Source organism: Salminus brasiliensis, chromosome 1, assembly GCF_030463535.1.
Source record: "Salminus brasiliensis chromosome 1, fSalBra1.hap2, whole genome shotgun sequence".
In the NCBI taxonomy this organism is placed as follows: Eukaryota; Metazoa; Chordata; class Actinopteri; order Characiformes; family Bryconidae; genus Salminus; species Salminus brasiliensis.
This window is the reverse complement of record NC_132878.1, coordinates 58,478,405-58,500,781: the sequence shown is the minus strand read 5'-3', so window position 1 is coordinate 58,500,781 and position 22,377 is coordinate 58,478,405. Positions and strand designations below refer to the sequence as shown.

Genomic DNA, 22,377 nt, shown 5'->3' with positions numbered 1-22,377 from the left:
AATAAAATAAAAAAGATATATCACATTGTCTTTTGTCCCAATTTTCTTATCATGAAATGACAAATTTTTATGCATTTTAAAGACTGCTGTTTGCCTTTTCTGAGCTCTGCCCCTCCATCGCTGACGCATTATCCACCTTTTTGGCATTTTTACTGTTCGCCTTTTGGTGAAGTACTTGGCAATAATTGCAGATGGCTCTTTTTTTTTTAACAAAAAAAAAACATTTTAGGCAAAAAATGAAAATAGTGTATTTTGCCTCGCAGCAGTGACTACAGTTGCCAAGACAACAAGATTAAATCTCACTACAATATCTGTAATGCAACACACTCAAAACCATAACCCCACATTTTTCCAGAACAGACAGGCAAAGTCACTTCACTGCAAACCTGAGTCAGGTTAAAGTCTCTTCAGCAAATGTTAATGAGAGCTGTACCTTACTCAAGCTCATGCAAGATTAGACCCACCCAGTTTACACCCAACAGAGGAGAAATCGGGGGAAATACACAGTTCATGTATTGGACACTGCAACATCATTCGTAGGCCATACATTGTACATGTGTATATTGTGTGTCCACAAGAGCAGCATTAACCTACTTAGGAAGACAACACTGATTTAGCTTCCCTGGGGCTTTCAGTGTGATTTGTAACCTAATACTCTGGATTTCTACCGGAAGAGACTATATGCAGTGATGTGCTGTGGATGGAGCTGCAGAGGAAGCAGCGATGATGGGCTCACAGATATGCTGTTAGTGCTGGAGGTTGGGATGTAGAGATAGATGGAAGATAGCAAGTGTAGATAAGGTTCAGCCGAAGCATCTTTAGGTTGGAAATAGTAGTCTGTCACTGGAGCAGCTTACACCATCAACAAAACTAAGGTTCCCCTTAATTGAAACGAAGACACTGAGCCACCTCTAATTTCCTTTGGCCAAATAACACGCTTTGGCAATGTGATGTAATGTCAAATATGGTCTTCACTGCTCCTCAGCAATCTCTCTCTCTCTCCCTCTCTTGTGCGTGTAGGCTGCTGCTGACCTGGTGGTACACAGATCTCTGTGTTTTTACATTACGCAATGCCTCTGGGATCCCGCCACTAAGTTCTGATCGCAGTCAGAAACACACAGGCAGAGATTACATATTGTAGGCAAACAGGCACATGCACACACACTCACACGTATGTGCAAGCTCAGACACGTACACACACAGGAGATGGCCATTAAAGCACATTAGAACACCTCTCACCCACAGCTCTAGCTGAAGAGGTGAACAATGGTGGAGCTTACAGTAGATGTATCAACACCTCAGGGCCTTTTGAAGCTATTTTCAGCACTGCAGGCACTCCACAACCGCTCTCCATTCTCCATACTGTACCATTCCAATTCCGCACCAGTAGATACACTTTATCACCTTCAAGCTTCACAACCTACACATGAAAACATGGATTGCTTAACCCTTAGTCTTGAGTTCTTACTGTCTTTTTGACGATTTCAGCTGAAGTTTACAGCCTTTTTCTTCCTTTGTTTGCAGAGTGCTGAAGATCGCAACAACAGTGCCTGCATCTCACATTATAGCACGGACCTTGAGTGTATTACTGCGATTACACCACAGTTATTGCCGTTATCGCTGTTGATTGTATTGGTAATCCCATTCTGTCAGTCATCCCCCGCTGCTGTAATGCAACACCATCAGGCTGAGCCTCTCAGTCAGAATAGTTGAGGAACAGTACATCATTTCCCAAACATCAAGGTTGCAGACCAAGGCCAAAACATTAGGTGATGTTACAGGTTGTATTAATCCCATGGCTGGCTGATTTGACCTCAAATCAGTATCATAGTTGAATACTTAATTATGATTAATGAACAATTATATAAGCTGCCTGAGTAGCTTAGTCGGCTCAGTGTTTGAGTTCTGCCCCATGTTAAATTGAAATAACCGACATGCGCAACATTGTGCCAATTAGAGGTTCTGAACGGCAGTCTCAAGTCACAAATTGTACCCTACCTGTGTACATACATACCTAGCAACACATTGAATGAGTATTGCTCAATTTTAAACCCACTTTTTCTATGTTTTTTGTGTATTTATAGCCGGTCTGGAACGAATGAAATATAGTAAAGGTGCTAACGTCAAATATGTTGGCCGTAATGGCATAATTCACTATGCCAGTTTTTTACTTATATAATAATAACGCTGCTGCTTTGTTTTGGCTGGTGTTTCTGTATTGTGAGCGCTGGCTTTGTTGGTAGTGTATGTGTATCTGGCGAAGTAATACTTGGAAAGCTTTGATCAGAATTCCATTATTGTGCAGTATTGACACTCCTAGTACTGACACTCGTCTCTCAGCGGGGATGGAACTAAATGTGGTATAATAAGACATTTCCTCAACTTACAAACATAAATGTGGCATCAGATGACTTTATAATTGCCTTACAAATAAGAGTGTGCGATTTTCACAAAAAAAATGATATCTCGATATTTTCTGGGATTCTGCTGATAACGATAATTAGCCAATACTTTTCATCCTTCAATATGTGTTTGTAAAAGTCTTGGATTGCGCTTCTTATTGTTCTACTTATTGATTTACTTAAAACTGAAGCATTCAAGTAAAAATAATACAAGAACAACAGTGCAAGAGTTACTGACATTACAAAATGTATTTAATATGAATGTACTATATTTATATTACATTCTGTTTATATTTCATGTTATTTATTGTCATTTTCAAAGGTTTTAAGTTTCTAGTAAGTTACATGACTGCATTGTTTCTTATAGAAGTATGCAGGGGTCACACTTTCTGGCGGCAGCATATTTTGTCACCCTGCTACTCAGAAGAAACAGAGCAGTCACATAATCTGATAATGTCTCTGTCAGAATACAAGTAGAAATCTCAGAAACTACCCCCTGAAGTCACAGAATTTGATGGTCACAGATTACAGGTCAACAGGTCCTTGGCTGGTTTGGGCTTGTAGTGAGCAGCGGACTCCAGAAGATTTTAAGAGTCTTCATATTCAGCACGGAGGTTAGTTCTCAGATGAAATAAGTTCATTGTGGAGTTTTCTTCAGTTGCAAGTGATTTTCGACATGGTTTGCAGAAGGCAGGCTTTTGAGAAACCTCAAAGCAAAACCACCTCCAAGCTAGTAACTAAATCTAACGCCGCAGACTGGCAGGGTGCTGGTGCTTGTGTTTTGTATCCTAGCGCAGTTTGTTTTCACTTTTTTAACTCCAGTCATTCCTGGACAGAACACTAGCTTGTGTTCTTGCTGTAGTCTTTCCTATCAGGCTAACGGGCGCAGTGAATATATGAACTCTTAAGGCGTGTTTTAAATGGTTTCTGCAAAGTGGGTGACATACTCGATAATGTCTGCTCGCACATCATTAAGACAACAATTAAGATATTATATTATCATATTACATATCACACACCCCTACATAAATATAGTATTACCTACATAATATATTTCTAATGCTCCAATATTTATTTATGGTATGTGTATGTACAGTAAATAGGATGTCCAGAAAGCCTACAGGGACATATTTTTTCATGAAATCGGTCCCACCCACTGAAAATCAGAACCTGACTGGTTGTTTCTTCTGTCAGTGCCTAATTATGTCAGCGCATGAAGTCTTAACCGATGGGAGATAGGGATGTAACAGTATACAAGTCATGGATTGGTTCACACTGCAGTTTCCTCACGGTTCGCTATGAGTTTGGTGCAAAAGAAAGAAAAGAAGAAGAAGGCAGGTTTCTTTTTATTGATTTTCAACAGACCAGTGCCAGTTAAAGTGTGTTCCAACGAGTGTTTAGTATAGTATGCGGTCGATTTCATGAGTTCAAATGAGATAAAAAAACTCAGAATCTCTAAATTACTTGTTTATTTTCAGCTGATAAAGAATAAAGAAAGAGAAGACTGGTTGTATATGAGTGACTCTCTCCCTACGTGCAACAGTAAGAGGAAGAGACATGGAGGAGGATGGAGTGAGTGGCTTGCACATGTGAAATTACTGCATTAAGCCTAATATTGCCTTTTGTGTATTGTGTATTGTACATGCAACTGTGTGCGCCGAGCCGTGAGGGTTGGACAGTGATGACAACCAAAACGTAACAATGTAATAATAATAGCGTTGTAATACTTTTAAAAAACAGTCTTTACGTACAAGCACGATAGAAGGAGGCCCTGGAGGTTCTGTTTCCAGTGTTTCACTGTATGTTTCATGTAAAACACAATCAAAGCAGTTAGAGAGGGAGAGAGAGACGTTTCGAGAGTTTGTACAGTCATGTTAACGCAAAACTGCTAAGAAAAGCACAAGCTCAGAAGTCAGTGACACAGTCATTATGATTTCCTGGAGACCTGTTGTTTGTGGGCTGCGATCTTTCATAAAGTCAAAGGTCATATTCGGTGCATCAGTGAGGATTATACAGAATATTCAAAACACGATTAAAAAGAAACTCCTGTTCACAAACTCCCGCATAAATACGAATGTGTGTCCTGCTAATCCACACATGCAGAGGGCCTGTGGGCTGGTTCGGTGTGTGTGTGTGTGTGTGTGTGCAGGGGATGCTAAATGATTCATGCAGAGGGATTTTTTGGCAGGGTCCTCCAGGACTTCAGCAAAGTACCCTCCTCAGACAAAGGCGGAGTGAACAAGTCTGATGGAGAGCAGAGGAAATATAGAGAGAGCACTTTTAGCCCAGAAAGCTACAGCACTGTGCTTATCTAAGTGTGTGTGTGTGTGTGTGTGTGTGTCCGTGTTTGAGTAAATAATGCATGAGTGTGTTTGTTCGAATGCTTGTGTGTATGCAGGATCAGCCTGTATGGGTGCAGATGTGTAAATGTGTGTATGCATGCATGTATACTATGTGACTGTGTGTGTGCATGCACAAATGTGCATCTCTCTCTCTCCCTCTCTCTCTCTCTGTTGTGTGCACACACTTTCTCTCTCAATACTTAATGATGGACGGAGTACAGATTGTGGTGTGATTTTAGAGGGTGAATGATTTGAGAAAGTAAAATTGAAAATGCGGGCTGTGGACACACTCCTTGGTCCTCTGTCTCCTCATCAGGCTTCTCATTTGCTATCTTTCATAGAAGCCACATTCAATGATCCAGACTAGGCATCTGGGGGCATCCTATCAAAGTAGGGTGGGAGGAGATAGGGGTAGGGCTTATGCTCAGTGGGCCTACATTTAAACGACTGGGCTTGAAGTTGGGCTGCAGAATATGTTTTTTTTCAGCATCGTCATCTCAATGTATGCATATGCAACAGTCACATGCAGTGTGACAATGCAAATGACATCAAATACGTCATGCAGTTTTTCTGTTTGAGACATGGAGCGCGCTATAAATGTGACATGTTGTATCATTGACATTATGTGACTTCTGGTGAAAATGTCTGTATTTTTAAATTTTGCAATAAATATTGCAAGAAAAAAACTGCAATGTCACCTTTTCAATATCTTGCAGTCATAGCTTAAAGTCACAAAAATAGCCCCATAAAAATGAAAGGTCTTTTGATTTATGAAGTTTATATTGTTAGAATGATGTGCAAATATGCATATATGATGACCAAAGGAGTCTGTGTAGTCTGCATTTAGAGTAAAAAGATAATCTATTGTTACTGTGAATTTAAATTGTGCTTTTTATAGCATACTGTGGATATCGTCAGTTAGTGGAGTAGTAACAGTTTCTAATTAGGATGAATTATATTATCATATTATTATATTATAATGTCCTGTAAAGCTCACACAGTCTTTGCCTTTGTGGGCAGAGTGTGGATATGTCCATTTATCTACCCTTATTTTTTTTACCCCCTCTTGAGTGCAGCTTTCAGTGTGGGCAATATCACGTTCTGGTCTGTATGCTTGTCTGCAGCAAACTTAGACCCCTCGACCTGTCCGAGTGGTTCGTTAGCTGATGGGGCCTGACACCGGCTGAGAGTATCCCCAGGCCGTTTTGGGGCTAGACATGGCTAGGGACATCAAGCTCTTTTTGTCCAGCCACATTTCTTCCTATCAGAAGACTAGGTGAACACCTCTCTTTTCCCTTTTTTTGTAGGAAAGGGCTGTTTTGTGGCCTTCCACCCACAGAGCCTGTGTACAGATGTTGCCCTCTAGGCAGTGTTACAAACACCATATGGGCCCCGACAAAGGCTCTTTGAAAGCATTGTGGATTTTTGATAAGGAATAACCAGTGCTGTATGAAGAGTGTGGAAATAGGATAAGGTGCTAATGCTATACTGTTATTGTGTCTTGTGTGTTGTTTATGCATCATAGAGCTAATACTAATTTCTTGACAGTAGAACAGCTATGAGCGGAGCTTTATATCAATACTTTCGTCGTTTTGTAATTTTCTTATGTGTGGTTTAAAGCCTTTACCGACAGCCATGCTGCGATCTGATCCTGGCTTTAAATCAGTGCTTAACTGCACATTCAAAACCAAGACGCAGGATCTGCTCCATACAGCAATATGAAATCTCAAAGACTGTGTGCCTCAGATGGCACACAGCTCCCGATGTAGTTCACTAGGTCATGAAATAATGGCTTCAGCACCAAAATAGGGCATTATACATCTAACATGAAGTAATTTATATTCCAGTACAGGTTTCTATGAATTCATAGTTAACATGTAGTGCTCTGTTTGGACACTGTAGAAGCCATAGGTGAATGACTTATGTAACAGGCTACATAGGGAGTCATTTGAGATGCATAGTGTATACAAATGGCCCTTCCACAACACCAAGAATAGTGTTTGAGTGTAAAAGGGTTGCACCATTTTATTTATTTAATATTTTAGGTCTCCTAAGCAACCCCTTTCCTCATTACTACTACATAACCTCAGTCGTTTCTGGCACCAATCCAGTCGGATCCATTCAGAGCTAGTAAAAAAAAAAAAAAAAAAAAAAAAAACTTGAGAGAACCTGAACAGAGATATGGTTTGTAGACTGGGCAGAGTTTTGAAGGCATACCACAGCAGCACAGAGGCGCTAATGTAGACGATGGACTGCCAGAAACTGCAAAATCACAGTTATGTCAGTTTGGCATTATGTTAGCAGTAAGAACGAACCAGCTGTTATTAACCGTTGATAAGCTTTTAAAATCGGTTAGTTCTGTAGCCGGTAAATGCGCTTGTTATTAAAGCGATATATTCGTCTTGGTTGGGCTAGAATCAGGGCTTTTATGTTGATTGATGGTGTCAGTGTGTGTATTTGTGTGCTTTGGGGTTGACTTGATTTAAACCATATGTAATTACTCTATTTGGCCATTATTTTAAGCATGTGTGTAGGGAATGGCATAAACACATCACACACACTTTGATAAGGGGTATTAATACTCCACTGCACTGCTATCTGTTATGCTGAAGTTCTTGTTTAAACCTACAGTTTTGCACTTCATATGTAATCTTCTATTTACAGTTTTGTGAAAAAGAAAGATATTTGAAGTGCTCTATTTCATTTTTTTGGAGGGGCATTAAGCGTTTAGATGAATCGTCAAAATAATTGAAAGATTAAGCAGTAGAAGAATAGTCGTTAGTGTCAGCATTACTCCTGAGCATCCACAGCATTCTTTCTGAAGGCATCAGAGAGCTTTTTGGATCTGGCCATGGTGATAGCACTCACTTCAACAGTCAAAAGCAAACCAAATGGACAATTCTAGTGTGTACTTTCGGTTCCTGTGTTCTCGTCAAACATCATCAGTCGCAGCCCAAGTACTGTTCCAGTTAACAGTTCACATCTAGCCAAGTACAGTCCGCACGCCCGGATGTGTCCTTATCCCGCCCGTGTTATTGAGGATGCATCAGGATTTGACTTGTATGAACTTGGCACAGCCAAATATCCCAGAATGCATTACGCACCATGCTGCTGTTCCAATTGCAAAATTTCTGTACAGCATTCTCCCATCCTCAGGATTTGTGCCAAATCAGTTCTACCAGTCCGAACTTGGCATGCTTTATATTAAGAATCCCCGAATTTCGGAGGTTTAAATATGACAGGCTTCTCCAAAAAATGCCCTCTAATAATGTTCCAATCATCTGCACCTGATGTGCTGCACCTGATTCTAATTCTAGGTATTTTAAGTAGTAAGAAATGTGGGGGGTGTCCTAACTTTTACCTCACAGGAAAGTAGTATAGTGGTTGGTGTGGCGCAACAGATAAAACCACTAGCTCCCAGTGTGCTATTACACCATGTTGGAGACCAGGGTTTGATTCCCAGTCTGGGTGCACTACACCAATAAGAGTCCTTGGGCAAGACTCCTAACACTACATTGGCCCACCTCTGTAGTACGAGTAACCATGTAAGTCGCTCTGGATAAGAGCGTCGGCTAGATGCTGTAAATGTAAATGTAGTATGTCCATATATTTAAAGGTTTTTATGATATCCTCATTTTCTTTCCCATAGCTGGATGTGGCTGATGCACAGTTATTGTTGTGTTTACAGAGACAGAACAAATCAAATATAAATGCAGTCCATTTAAACGTGACAATGATTAGAGTGATAGCTGAACGACATAAACAGCAATAAGTATTTTACACTTCTGATGGTATCCTGTAGAGACCAGTGTCTAAAGAATTTGTACAATGGAACCCTAGTGCTTTAATACAGATGTAGCCCTGTTCCCTGACATCAGCAGTTCTCAGCATCTGTCACAGCGCATTCAGTGACGTCAGAAGTTGACATCAGCTGATATAACTTACCCAGTTCATGGCAGTGTTGTAAAAGAATGGAGAGATCACGCTGTGTACTGGTGGGCCTTGTACTTTGAGGTCATTAGGGTGATTTTCAGGGAAGTACTTCTGTTGAAAGTGAACGTGTGCATTCAACATCACTTCTGTGTTAAAGTGTGAGTAAAGCCTATAATGCATATAATGCATACTTTTTTTTGTCTATAAATCATTTTTCACACATACTTTTCTTTATGAATCCCTACTCCCAAATGATTGAGAATTCAGTTCTGCTGGGTTTGTAACTCTGCTGCAAGCAATGATAAAATATAGAGGAGTTTTCCCTCTATTGTGTAGCAGTGGGCGGCGACCTTCTGAATATTAGGTGACACTTTACTTGGATTGTCCGTTGTTGATGCCTTGTAGACGCTCACCTGATGTTTGTAGACGCTCACCTGATGTTTGTAGGCGCTCACCAGATGCTCACATTCAACTAACATTTAACTCAATATGTATTAAATGCAACTGAACGCTGAGTTGAATGTAAATGATTAACCCTACACCGAACCCTAACCCCAACCTTAACCATACCCTTTTAGAGTTAGGTTTAGGGTTAGATCTAAGGTCTAGGTTAGGGTTTAGGTAAGTTTAAGGGGTTGGTGTTGGTATTAGGGTCATTTGCATTCAACTTAAAGAGTTCAGTTGCATTTACTAGGCAGTCAGTTAAATGTCAGTTGAATGTCAGGTGAGCATCTACTGGACATCTATAATGGGCCATCCAAGTAAATACCGTGATACGTACGAAGCAGAGAAGTCTCTGGTTGGCTCCATTCTACTCTGCTCACTCCTTAGTAAGTCTATCCTTCATCCTTGTTATGGGCCTGTGAGGTTTAGCTTTAGATTTCTATCATTGTTTGACCTCAAAACAAACTGAAAAATGTCTTGAACTGGTCGATATGGAATGGAAATCAACCAACATGTAAGTAATTGCATTGCTTACAGTGTAATTAAATAAAGGAAGTAATGTAATTAGCAGAACAGAAGTGCTAACTCTCAATGTCTAACGAGTGAGCCTCATTCAGAGGAACTTAAGCAGTACGGAATGTGTCTCAAAATTAGCACCTCTCTGAAGCGTTTGAGATGTTTCAGATGGCTGTTCTCATGTTGCTCGTTGATGCAGAGTGTATCTGTGTTGGAGATACAGTATGTATATCTGCACTGCTAGGCCAGATGCCCCCGCAGCCCTCCGCCTCAGCATGTCACTGCGGCCTTCGCTGGCTGTGTGGGCGGCTGTAAAAATAGCTTGTGGAGTGAGAGGGGTGTGGTGCCGCAGCAGACTTCACACTGAGCTCCTGGGGCCATGGGAGACACACCGGCCCCTTTGGAAACACTCAAGTGTTTGTAGAGTTTGAGGGTCTTTGAGGGTCTTCATTCATTGAGGAAGGTTTTTTTAGAGCCTTGGGAATGGATTCAGTAAAAAAGGGGTCAGTAGAAATAGACCTTAAGTATGCCTGTGTTGGCATTGGTCTCAAATCACTGTTCAAAAGTTTGGAATTTTATAAAACGGGGAAAGAATCTCAGGATTGTCGTAAATCAGATGACATTTCAGAATGAACTGGTCTACAGCTGATCAGCAAATGTGGGGGCCCAGTCTCACAGTGTGCATGGGTGACCTTTTCCCAAGACCTAAAGGTGAAGGTGTCCTGGGGTGTCTGCCATCAAGACAGGAGGTCTTCTAAGTTCTATAAGTTGGCCTACATGAATCACATCAGTGAGTCCTGGCTTCCCTACACTGTCACCAGTTCACCAGTCAGTTGTCTTTCCCCTTCACTTCAGCTGAAATGTGCAATATACTGACCACTGCATACCCAGAACACCTCAGAAGACCTGTCTGATGTTTTGGAAATGTTCCGACCCAGACGTCTAGCGTTCACATTTTGGCTCTTGTCAAAGTGTCAAGATGTTTATAACGCTTGCCTGTTTTTTCTGCTACTCACAGTTCAGCTTAAAGAACTGACTGTTCACTTGCCTGAGGTATATATTACATATATATAACTGGTGCTATTGTAAACAAATAAGCAATGTTATTCACTTTACCAGCCAGTGCTTTTAACAGTGGATAAGACGCCATTATATACACCATTAATGAACAATTAAAAATAACCATTTAACTATCAGAGGGTTCCTAGACCTGTCAGGGTTCTATAAAGAACTAATGCTGTTAATAAGGAACTCCTGTATGATCCTTTTAAAAGTGTGTGTGTTAAAACAGCATCATGTGAGAAATTTTATTTTTTGCTACAGGCAGGAAATGGAACTCGCTCCAGTGGGGCTGGCTTACACTTACATGCACTTTTGGACATGCTGAGAGGTACAGAACCGTCACTGAAAGTGAAAAAAGCATGTGCAGGGCTCCAGACAAAAGATCAGCTGAAGGAGCCAGTGAGTCCTAAAACAAAAACAAAATCTGGCCCCAATACCTTTTTTAAAGTATACAAACCCCTAAGCAATAAACACAGAGATTTCATTAGCATTCTAATCTTCTTTCAATAACTGTGCTTTGACATGGTCAATGCAACCTATGAACTCGACACAAGCTGTGTCATTATCATGCACCTTCAACACAAACCGTTACTTTGGGGAATTTGGGAAAGGGTAAATCCTCATGTGGTATCATGTAGGCTGCATTGAATGTTTTTTTTTTATGTTCATTTCTTTGAATTATTTCTCTGCTGTTTTGCGCGCACAAGACATGGGCTAAGGGAATTTCCTTAAGAACACTCTTTGCGATAAAGCAATGCCCTCAACTCTCTATGTGTTATCTCTTTTGGAAAATGATTTGTTCCTGTTATGAAATCCGTCTTTCCAGCTACATGTTTATTTGCATTGGAACAGACTTTGCGATATATATATATATGTCTTTCTATGGTTGTACTTTTGCTTGAAGTGGACTGTTCCTGAAGTACATCTTCATCTGCGTCACCTGGTAGTCCACTACGGAACTATTTTCTACAAGCTAATGTTCATCGCTTAAATCTTAGCCTGGCTCAGCTGCTGCTTTAGTTGTCACGTCTTAAAAATACAATAAAAAAAAAAACAATAAAAAAAGAAAGTAAGAAAAATACAAATAAATAAAAATGCTCATAAAAAATATAAGTTTTATAATATTATTATATTGTATTATATAATATTATAAATTTGTGGTCGCAATTGCTGCCATTTTAGTTGCAGTCTATATTACAGTCAATATTACAGGATTTCACACAAAAATGACTCGAGTTATGCAGCTTTACACAGTGTTTTCTTGCCTGCTTCAATAGAGTTACGAAGTGCAGTTAGCAGCGTGCTGAAACCGGAGAAGGAATGACGCCATTCTCCCAATTACAATTCTGTGGAGCATCAGCATGAGTTTGAAGCTGTTATTTTAACCCCTTAATGCAGAAAGGCTTATTACACACTAATGTGTATTATTCAGTAGCTACAGGGACTTCTGTACAAACTGGCGGGGCTATTGTTTGGTAGTGGAAGTGTGTAATAATACTTTTGGCCTGTTGTTGGCTGTTTAAGGGGTTATGGTAAAAATGCTACACATTGTTGTTTTAAGGTTTCCATTTTCGGTTTAGTAGAGCACATAACATTAGAAAAATACAATATTCAAAACAAACGATGTAGTAGACTTCACACTCAAGCTACGCACTAGCCACACTACATGTATAATGACATGTATAATATGATAATAAATCTAATTATGTCTACACAAGTACTAAACATGCCTTTATTAATACTGCATGACAAGGATTTCCAGATGATTGTGACGGTAACAATGTGGACTGGAGACACTGAATGTGTGCTAAGTGACTGTAGCAGCTGTCTCGCTCTCTCTCTCTCTCTCTCTCTCTCTCTCTCTCTCTCTCTCTCTCTCTCTCTCTCTGTTCTCTCTCCCGCCCCTTCGTAAACCACTCTCTCAGCTCTGTCTGACACACATACTCACACACACAAACAAACACAGAGTAAAAGAGGACGCTGGGGTCCGTGCTTGGCCTCGGTAAAAGTCTCTAGGCACAAAAAGCGGATGTAGTGTGGACGAGCGCGTGTGTGTAAGCGTGCACAAGGTGTCACGGCGCCCCGGGGCGTGAGAGGAAGTGGAACAGCGGGTGAGGATAACAGGCATCTGCGGCGGGATGATGGTGTGGGCCGGGCAGAGAGGCGACTGCCCCAAGTGCCGGAGCTCTGGGCTTAGCCTGTCTGCAGCGGGATGCTGCCGTCGGCATTTTTTTTGGCCCAATCTCACGTTGGGTGCTTTCAGAGTACGCATGGGTGAGCAGCCCAGGGCGAGGCCCTCACTGCACCTCCACTGAGGAAAAGCCCGGGAATGCCATTCTCTCCATACATGCACCGGATGACACTTTTATGGAAGCCAGTGTTGTGTTATCATTCCAGAGCCGTTGTTTGGGTAAAGAAGAACAATGAATTTGATACCAGGTAAGACGGACGGTTTGCGGATGTGGAGCATATTGCCGCTGTTGTATGAGAACCTTGTGCACTCCTAAAAGTAAAGAGCCAGAGATTCTTTAGTGGTGTCAAAAGGTTCTTTTTATTTCTAATAAGTACTCATTAAAAGTGTTTCTTCTATGGCATCACTCCGAATAACGTGTGTATGAGGTTTTCATACAACAGCAACAGTTGTATCACCTGTCATTTACCTTGGGTGAGCATTTTATCTTAGACCATCAGAAATGGTCCAAAATGATATGAGAATTTGAAAGGGTTTTTGCCTCCTACTGACTTCTAAGTTTTAAATACTTAAGTGTCATATTCTACATTTTCTAGATTTATAGAGCTTGAACTTGAATCTAGAGCCCATTGTTGGATAATTAGGTCAGAATAGTTATCGATAACCCTATTCACAATATGGTTCAACAACATTGAGGTTTAAATCTGCCTACTAATAAATCCACAACATACAGCACATCCCTAAAATGCAGGAATTGTTGTTCCACCTTAAATGGTGCAGCCATTATAGGAAACTCCCTCTGGGTGACGCATATGACACATCCATTCATGCATTTAATGATGTGGCAGCCATACCTCGCTTTAGATGGCCACCTGGTTAGGTCAAACTCAGTTTAGACTGGCATTGCCTTTCAGGAACAGAGCGTCTCGACCTTTCCCCTCTCATTCTTTTGTAAGGTGAGCACTAGGGTGTCTATATGTGACTTTACGCACAGGTCAGCTACTCATTCGTTTCAGTCATGTGACATTTGACATTTGATGCACAGTTAGCATTGTTGTGGTACTGTGGACCTAAGGGAACACTAGGAATTCTGCCAGAGAGCATACCAGGGATGGTGCTGTTAGATCTTTCCCATGCTTGCTTTTCACATTACTCCATTACAAGCCTTATTAAAAATGGTATTGTTTGTTCTAATTACTCACTTAAGTGTCAAAATGACGTTTGCTCAGATGTTGCAGCCTGCATTTGTGTTTGCAAATGAACCCCATTTGTCAATTGTGTGACCTGTAGCCTAAAAGGCCCCTTATGCCCACACTTATTATCATTAGCCACTGTTGGCATGCTCTCAGCACTGGATGATGACAACAGGGATAAGCACATGCACAGTGAGGTGTGAAAAAAAAGACTCATGAATTCTGATCTGACCGTTTACTTTGGTCACCCATAGCACATATTATCTATACACCCAGGGTGACATGGCTCAAATCCTTTTTTAGAAGGCCGTATTTTTATGTTCGCAATTCTTTAGAAAAATGAGGGGAAAATTATAACAATTTGCGCCACTTCAACCCTGTACGCAAGTTTGTTCAGCTAACTGCTGTCAAGCACAGCCTACAGTTGCATGTTTTTCATAATTCAGTTAAGAGGGCTATGTGTGCCGAATGCCACACTAAGCCCCGTGCTGCTTTAGAGGATGTACAGGGAATGGAATGGTCTTGCAGAGTTCTGCCTGGAAGCCTGTGAGTTATCAGCACATGTGTACAGGGGCCTAAAATAGCCACAGGGCCTGTGCTGTTAGCAGGGCGGCTGGGGAAGGGCCAGGCCCGCTCCGTCCCAAACTGCCACAGCGCTGCTCTGAGCGGGAAACGCCTGCCGTCTCTCAGATGGCGACAGATGGTTCGAGGGACAAACAGATCTTAAGGTTCTGTGCATGATTTCCCTTTCAGTGCCACATCTCAGACCTTTGGTAGTTGCTGAACGTCCTGGACATGGACACTAACTCCTTCATCTGTGTCCTGGCAGTGGGGGCTAGTTGTGGGTGATATACTGATACATATTTAAATATGTGTGATAAAACAATATGAAAATTTCATATGATATTTAAAGTGCAGATTAACTAAATCTTACGGCAATTCACTCCACACTTCCAAATCTGGTTAGTGCGCCCTCAGGAGGTTAAAAAATTCAGTTCTGAAATATATTTATGATCAAATATTCATTTTTGCCTCTATTACGTAGCGGTGGGCTACGAAATGTGCAGGTGTAAAGTGGCAGTATGAAGTATCCAAACCTAGTCCTATAAATAGCTGTGAACCATGATATTACACCTGGCTCTATGAGTGGGCTCGTAGGGTAACCTCCAGACAGGCAGACTAAATCTTTCTTATTGTACCTGCTGCCTTAACCTGGGTTTAATTAAAATAAAAGTGGTGACACATTTTTCTCAGGGATTTTCTTTTTCTGTTCATTAAATACAAGATTTGGACTTTTGGTGCACTAAAAACTATAGATATGTGCCCATCCTATGAGGAAATTGCATGTGGTTGACTATTTAGTGATAGCACAGCATAAAAAAGGCTCCCTGTCCCTCCTTTTTCCCCCCTTAACTATTGGCCCAGGATGCCTTAAGCCCTCTCTAGTCTGTGTAATCCCATTCCCAAGACGTCCATACTCATCTAGGTCATAGGTTTCATTTGGAGTATGACTGCAGACAGCCCCTTCACTCTCATCCCTCTGCTCATAATCCCGTCCAATCCCTTAAGCGTGGCGCGTTTGCGAAGCCGCGCCACAAGCAGTGCAAACCCCGGCACATTAAGCGCTTGTCTGGACGTCCATTGTCAGAGTCCAGCCGCGCTTCACTGTCAAGTTTCGGAGTCGATTTTTGTTGAGATGTCATGTCACGGTTTAGCTCTGATGTCAGGAATTATGACAGCAGGGCTCCTACAGCACGTCTCGGCGCAGTGTTTGTCTGGACAGAGGCTTCAGACACCAAGAGTTTCTCCACTGAAGACGAAGACTGAGTCAGGTCTACATATTAGAAAAAATATATGGACATAGATTTCACCACGTTCAGAATATGTCAGTGTCCTCTTAGTGGAATTTCTGAAGTATTTGCTTAAAGCAGGCAGGCAGGCGCAGCTCTTTAACAACAAATCAGGGTGTTGGTCGTAATAAAACAGCAGGCCAGGTGACACTCAGCGTCCGCTTCTGCGCCCATTCCCTCCGTCAGCTGCCCATTAAGCAAATGGCACAGTGGGAGGGGGATAGTCTTATCTGATAATCTACCCTGTAACCTTGGATTAAAGACACTTTCAAGTCTGTGGGTGAAAAGTGCGCACTTGAGCGGTTATGCTGCGTATGTGTAGTCTTCACCCAAATAGGCTTTCATTCTTTGGATTTTGTTCTTTGGTCATTTCTGGATTTTGTTGGCTATGGTCCATGTTTGGAGAGGGCAGATTCTGGAGCAGCAATAGGGGCCACGCTGGCAACACTTTTAGCCAACGGATGGGAGATAGTGGGCATGGGGCCAAAAGAAGAAAGGACTGTTGGCATGCCCGCATTGCGTAGGAGATGAGGTGAGGTGATCGACAAGTCAGCAGAAAACAGATAAGGGAGCTGATAAGAGGTGCTGGGAGAACAGTGCTGTGCACGATCTGATGTTATTTAGAGTCTGTACATGTGTAAGGCATGAGAGGAATGTTCAGTCTGGACCATTAGAATTTGGACAGTGACACAATTTTGGCAGTTGTGTGCACTTTTTCCACTTCATCCATTTGATGTTCCGTCCTGTGCAGATGTTTTAGACAGCTAAGCACATTATTTAAGAGCATTTTATCTCAGTTTTAAGAGAGTTGCTACTGTAGAAACTCCAGATTACATTAGAACAGATGCTGGTAACCGTAAATGCAGCAAAAATGAACAAGACGTTCTCATTTTGAAGAAAGTAGTTGAGCTAATCTGAAAGTGATCTTGAGCTTGCTTGCAGGATTCTCCTGGATGAACATCATTAAGCACTGGTAAAGGTGCACATATTTGTTACTGTACTATGTACAGCGAAATTTGTCCTCTGCATTTAACCCATCTGTGGTAGTGAATACACACACACACACACACACACACTAGTAAACTAGTAACACACCCAGAGCAGTGGGCAGCCAACTCCAGCGCCCGGGGAAAGGGTAAAGGGCCTTGCTCAAGGGCCCAACAGTGGCAGAGGGAATCGAACCCACAACCCTGTTAGCAATAGCCCGGCGCTCTAACCGCTGAGCCACCACTGCCTAGGTTTACCAAACCAGGTGTTGGATGGAACTTAATATCTTGGGAGATGTTTTAATGAACACAATCATGTAAAACCACTTTTTATGAATAGTATTAGTATTTATTCTAATAATAGTGTGTTATTAGTCTTTTAGTGAGTAAATACTGCCCATAAAAAGAGCTTTTTTGTAACTGTAATTTTCACAGAAGCGTAAAACCTTTTACTGCAGTACTGTATATTTCCACAGTAAGTAACATAGAAAAATGAGCAAAATCCCCAAATCTAGCAGCACATTCAGTATGCCTTGGTGTAACTACAAAGCATGGCCAGGATAACTACCTTTGGCAGACCATGCTGCTGGAACACTAAAAGCACTAATTAAACTAGTGCTCTTTGGCATACAGTTGACTTGCAACATAAACATAAAATAAGTGTAAACAAATATGATTACCTGCAGTGAATTTAATCATGACAAAAGAGCTTTTTTTAATAAAAATTAGTGAGTTTGAATTGATATTACATGTGTAAGTGTGAAAAATCACATTTATAATACTCTACATAATTATTTATGGCAGCATCCTCAACATGACATGACTGTTTTATGATATTGTATTAATATAAGGGAGAATATGCATGGAAACCATTTTCTCCTCCCTGCACGATATGAATAACCTGAAAGACATAATTATATCACGTCATTATCACACCATAAGGTAGATTATAACAGAACCAAATGGGACACATACTTTAAATTGTTTTCGACTGTTTTATATCATCCTGTTTTCCCCTCTTAACCCATATCTGTGAGGTCTCTCTCAGCAGTGTCACCAGGAGAGTGCTTGCCTGTTCAGAAGTATGTTTTTCTGCCTCATGAATGGATTTGATGCCCTTAAACTACAGGGATGGACGTATGCTTTGTTTATGACACTGTTGTAAAGCATGATTTCTATAGGATGAAGAGTTGATAAGATAGACTAATCTAATCTAATCATGAACAATTTGTATCAGTTCTATCAATGGTTTTGAAGGCCTTAAACTGAAGTAGTAGTGATGTTAGGTGGGAAAATGAAGGTAAGGTTACACTGATCAGAGTGGAAAAGGATGAAATTACAGTAAATGAAGTGCCTGCTTTTTTTTTTTTTTAAATGTTTAGAATCCTCGGTTTATTGACTGCAGGTGAGAAATAACTGATATCAGATTACCCCATGTTTTTGTTGTCAGTGGCAGTAACATTGGGCTGATTAGTAACCCACCATGTGGGTTACCTACCTGTTTTCAGCACTCCTGATCTTAGAGCAGTCTGGTAGCAACAGTCCCGCACATTTTATGAATAGTGGAGTGCCCTAAACCCTCATCCAGGTGCCTGCTTTGTTGTCTTTCTGTTCCAGTGCAAATGTGTTCATGCTTCACAATTCAGATTTAACCGTGTATCTTGTGTTTTGGCCTGGTTATGTGTGTGCATCAGCATCCTCCTCACTTAAAATTGTGAGAGATGCAGCTTATATAGCACTTGGGATGTACACTATATTGTTCAATTGTTATCACAGTGTTGCCCTTTGCTGTGGGGATGTTGGCTGCAGTATGCAAATGAGGGCTTCAATACAATACATGTTTTATTGTGTTGTTAATGTGAGCATACTGACCAATCATGGACTTTCCATGTCTGGTATTTTGATGAACCAGTTCTCTCACAAATTTGTTCCAGCAAATGTAATCATTTTGGTCAGAGTAATCCAGGTTGATTCCTTTAGTTAGGTGGTTACCAGTGTGTCTTAGTGCATTGCAGGGCATGTATGACTCCTTAAATGTAGCAGTTTAATCACTGTATGTTTTTATCTTCATTTCATCTAGCATTTAGCCAGGAAACCCCCTGCTTGACCCGTCTTTTCTCCACCTTCTCTAAAGACTGTACGTTTGGCCTCTTTAGAAACCCCATCCTTTCTTAGTGCCTCGCTCTCTACTGTTTAAAACCACTAAATCATACCCAATGACTCCCCTGGAGCTAGAGTGAGCAAATTGAATGCGAAAGACTCCATTAATCAGCTCTATGAGCTCCTGTGTTATTTTTCACTTTCTCTCTCACTGAGAGCCGTCCACACCAGGCGGCTCTCTCAGGTGTTGCTGGGAGACCGAGCACTCCATTCATGCAAAACACGCTACTGCTGTTTAACACACAGGTTGAATCTTGGGTGCTTCTCGATGTTCCCGTAGTGTCGGTTTTAGCGGCCCATGTAAATGCTAGGGCATGGATTTAGCCTAAACTCAAGTGTCAGTAGTGAATTAACTTTAGAAAGGACTTTTAGTCTTGGCTTAGGCTTAATCTGGGTCTGGGAAACTTGTTCCTGTCGATTACTGTATAGTGTCTATGTCATATAACATCAGATTGCTATATTTGAATATATATATATATATATATACCAAATGTAATTTGGTCTATATGTGTCAAATTAGCTGCAACCCCAACTCATTGTAAGCCAACATATTTACATATATCCACATATCCTATTCAGCCTACAGCAGTTCAGCCATACCCATTCACAATAGTATTTCACCCTGGACTGCTTTTTGGATAAGGCACAAGACAGCCAAGGCCAAAGCCAATCAGAACAGATTTAATGTAACAAAAATCTTAAAGACACATTAACAGCAATAACATGTTTAATTCAAATGCATAAAAAATGTTGGAAAATGTTCATGTTAAAATGAAAGAAGAGTTTTTAATGCATTAAACCCCACAGTTGTCAAATAAAATATATGGGTAATGGGTGTGTATTGGCAAGAATCTGGCAATACAATATGTATCACTAAAGAGGGGTTACGAATCATTATATTGCTAAATATATTTTTTCAAATAAAATTTCAGAGAAACTGTAGAGTAAAACTTTACTTTTTATGTTTACTTTTTATACAATCAGTACAGCAGGATCTAGTAGTCAATATGTCGAAATTTTCCTCACACCCCTAATGGGCAAGTGGAAAGTTAGTCTGGCCAACACTATGCTGTGTCTGGTAGTGATGGACATCTTGATTCATTTTACTAAACTGAATTCATGTGAATTGCAAGTTTGATTGAATGAATGAATGAATGAATGAATTAAGTCACTACATGGTGGCCATAGTGGTCATTTTGACGATTTAAAGTATTTAGATCATGCTTATTTGAAGAATAACACAGAAAGCAATCACAGAATAAGACATTACTTATGTTACAATATGTCATACAAATCAGGACGACAGATGTAGAAAAGGTTTGATTTATTTATTGTTATTTTATTTTTTTTATTTATTAACTGTTTAAATAGAGCTGATGCACAGCTAGACTTCTTGAAGTCAACACTTATAGTTCTAACCTTCAGCACACAGCTCCCACACTCTGCTGTGTGACATCTGTCACAAATAGCTTGAGTTTTGTTCAGCTTGCAGTGTCTGTTCACTTGGCACAGCTTTCTCTTGTTTGTGACCAGCTGCTGCAGAGAGCCTTTAGACAGCAGTCGACACACTATCACACTAAAAGTGAACAGAAGCAGAAGAGTTCTTTCAAAGGTAATCCGATATACCGTTATCTGATTTATTCTATTGCTTATCTTCAACTTTCCTTACTTTCATTGGTTTCAGCAGATTTTGTTAAGTAACCTCTGCAAAAGTCATTTATACTGTATTCTTGTACAAATTGTACATTTTGAAGATGTCTTAAACTAACACTGTGTTTGTTATTGCCATATTGCCCGACCCTGTCCAAATATATACTCACATCCTTATAAAGAGTAACTTTTTATTCATTGTGCAAGTGTATGTTGTGTTCCCTCCTTCTGCTCACTACTGGAGTTACACTTGAAATGTGCAAACACTAATTACATGATCTGAAAGCCAGATCAAGTTGAATGGCCGAAACTATAAGTGCATTTGATTCATTTGATTTTGTCAGTTTTACCAATATTGCCATTATTCTTATATAGTGCAACAAAAGTCTTGTCTTTGCATATCCCAGCTTGGGTAGCTAGGATCAAAGCTCAGGCTTAGCCCGGCTAAGCCCTCCCGGAGCAGAGAGCCTAGCCATTAACCTAACCCAAAGTGCCTAGCTCAAGAACCCAATCATGGCAGTTTAGTGGACCTGGGCATTGAACCCACAACCCTGTGATCAGTACCCTATGGCTTTATTTATTTATAACTGTATTTGAACACAAGAGAGGTCATTTCTATTCTATTCAACATTACATGAGGAATCAACAAATAGAAATAGTCCAGAATTACTTTGCATGAACGTACATGAAAAGTTAAGAACATATTTACCGTCTTCTGTCAAGTAACCATTTTGGAGATGTTTGAGTTTTACGGTCATTGAATTCCAACAGAAGTCTGCAACCATTTAAACGATTGTGAATATTGTGTTTCTTTGTCTGGGTGTGCATGTTTGCAACACAGCTGGCAGTGTGTAGGTCAGCCTGGCACGGTGCAGGGCCTGGTGTGTCCGAGCTGAAGGACGGCATTGTTTTCCTGAATGACAGTGACGGACCACAAGTAAGGGATGATCCCGACACACTGAGATCTACTCAGCAGTGAAAACACAAAGGCGTCGTGGAGTGGTCAGGCGCTTTTAAAATGCCCTCTTCATTTCCAAAGGCTTTTGATCCTTATCAGATTGGTCAGATGTATTTTTACAGTAATAAATGGATTCACACTTAGTATGGTTGTCGACAGTAAAGCTTTATTGTTGTGAGTTTATATATCACATGAACTTGCCTGAACGAAGGGGTCTTAGATTTAGATTTAGTTTATTGAACAGTTTATACTTGCTTTTAGAGAGTGAGGCTGAAATCCAGAGATAGAGCTGCAAATGCTGTTTAATTATAGCTCATGTGTGGCAGTTTAACACTAGCTAATGGTTTTATGTATCCAGGAGACAGAGTCTTCATTCTGCACAAGCATGTACAGTATAAAGAAAGACAATGCCATATGTGTAGTTCCTTGGTTACAAATACTAGTGTAGCATTTATGTGCTGGTTGGTGTTTGCAGCATAATTGTTGATTTGGAGCACATGTGGTGAAAGGCAGCCGCTTTGTTTATTAATGTAGCATACTGTCTGTGTCTTGCAAAAACCTTGTATCACCATTTTTGTCGTTGTTCTACATTTTAACTAGAGATGGAGGGTGGGGCTGGATGCCACATTAACCTTTCCACATTAACTTGATAATGCATCATCACACAGGACTTCAGTAATGATCTGTGCA

At 40.7% G+C, this 22,377-nt stretch overlaps 1 protein-coding gene across 5 annotated transcripts in view; it reads left to right on the top strand.

Annotated features, from left to right (window-relative positions):
- The window catches only part of pak5 (p21 protein (Cdc42/Rac)-activated kinase 5), an 84,390-nt gene that overhangs the window by 20,884 nt on the left and 41,129 nt on the right, over positions 1-22,377 (top strand). For 2 of the 5 annotated variants that reach the window (XM_072683380.1, XM_072683353.1), the window contains exon 1: positions 12,671-13,138. The exons of 1 other annotated variant lie outside the window; for it this stretch is intronic. In XM_072683380.1, coding sequence (XP_072539481.1) covers positions 13,123-13,138 — 16 coding nt within the window. In that variant the 5' untranslated portion in view covers positions 12,671-13,122. Of the gene's footprint in view, positions 1-12,670; positions 13,139-20,612; positions 20,692-21,570; positions 21,667-22,377 lie in introns of those variants that run through there. 2 more of the 5 variants (XM_072683366.1, XM_072683373.1) reach the window with 2 other exon arrangements.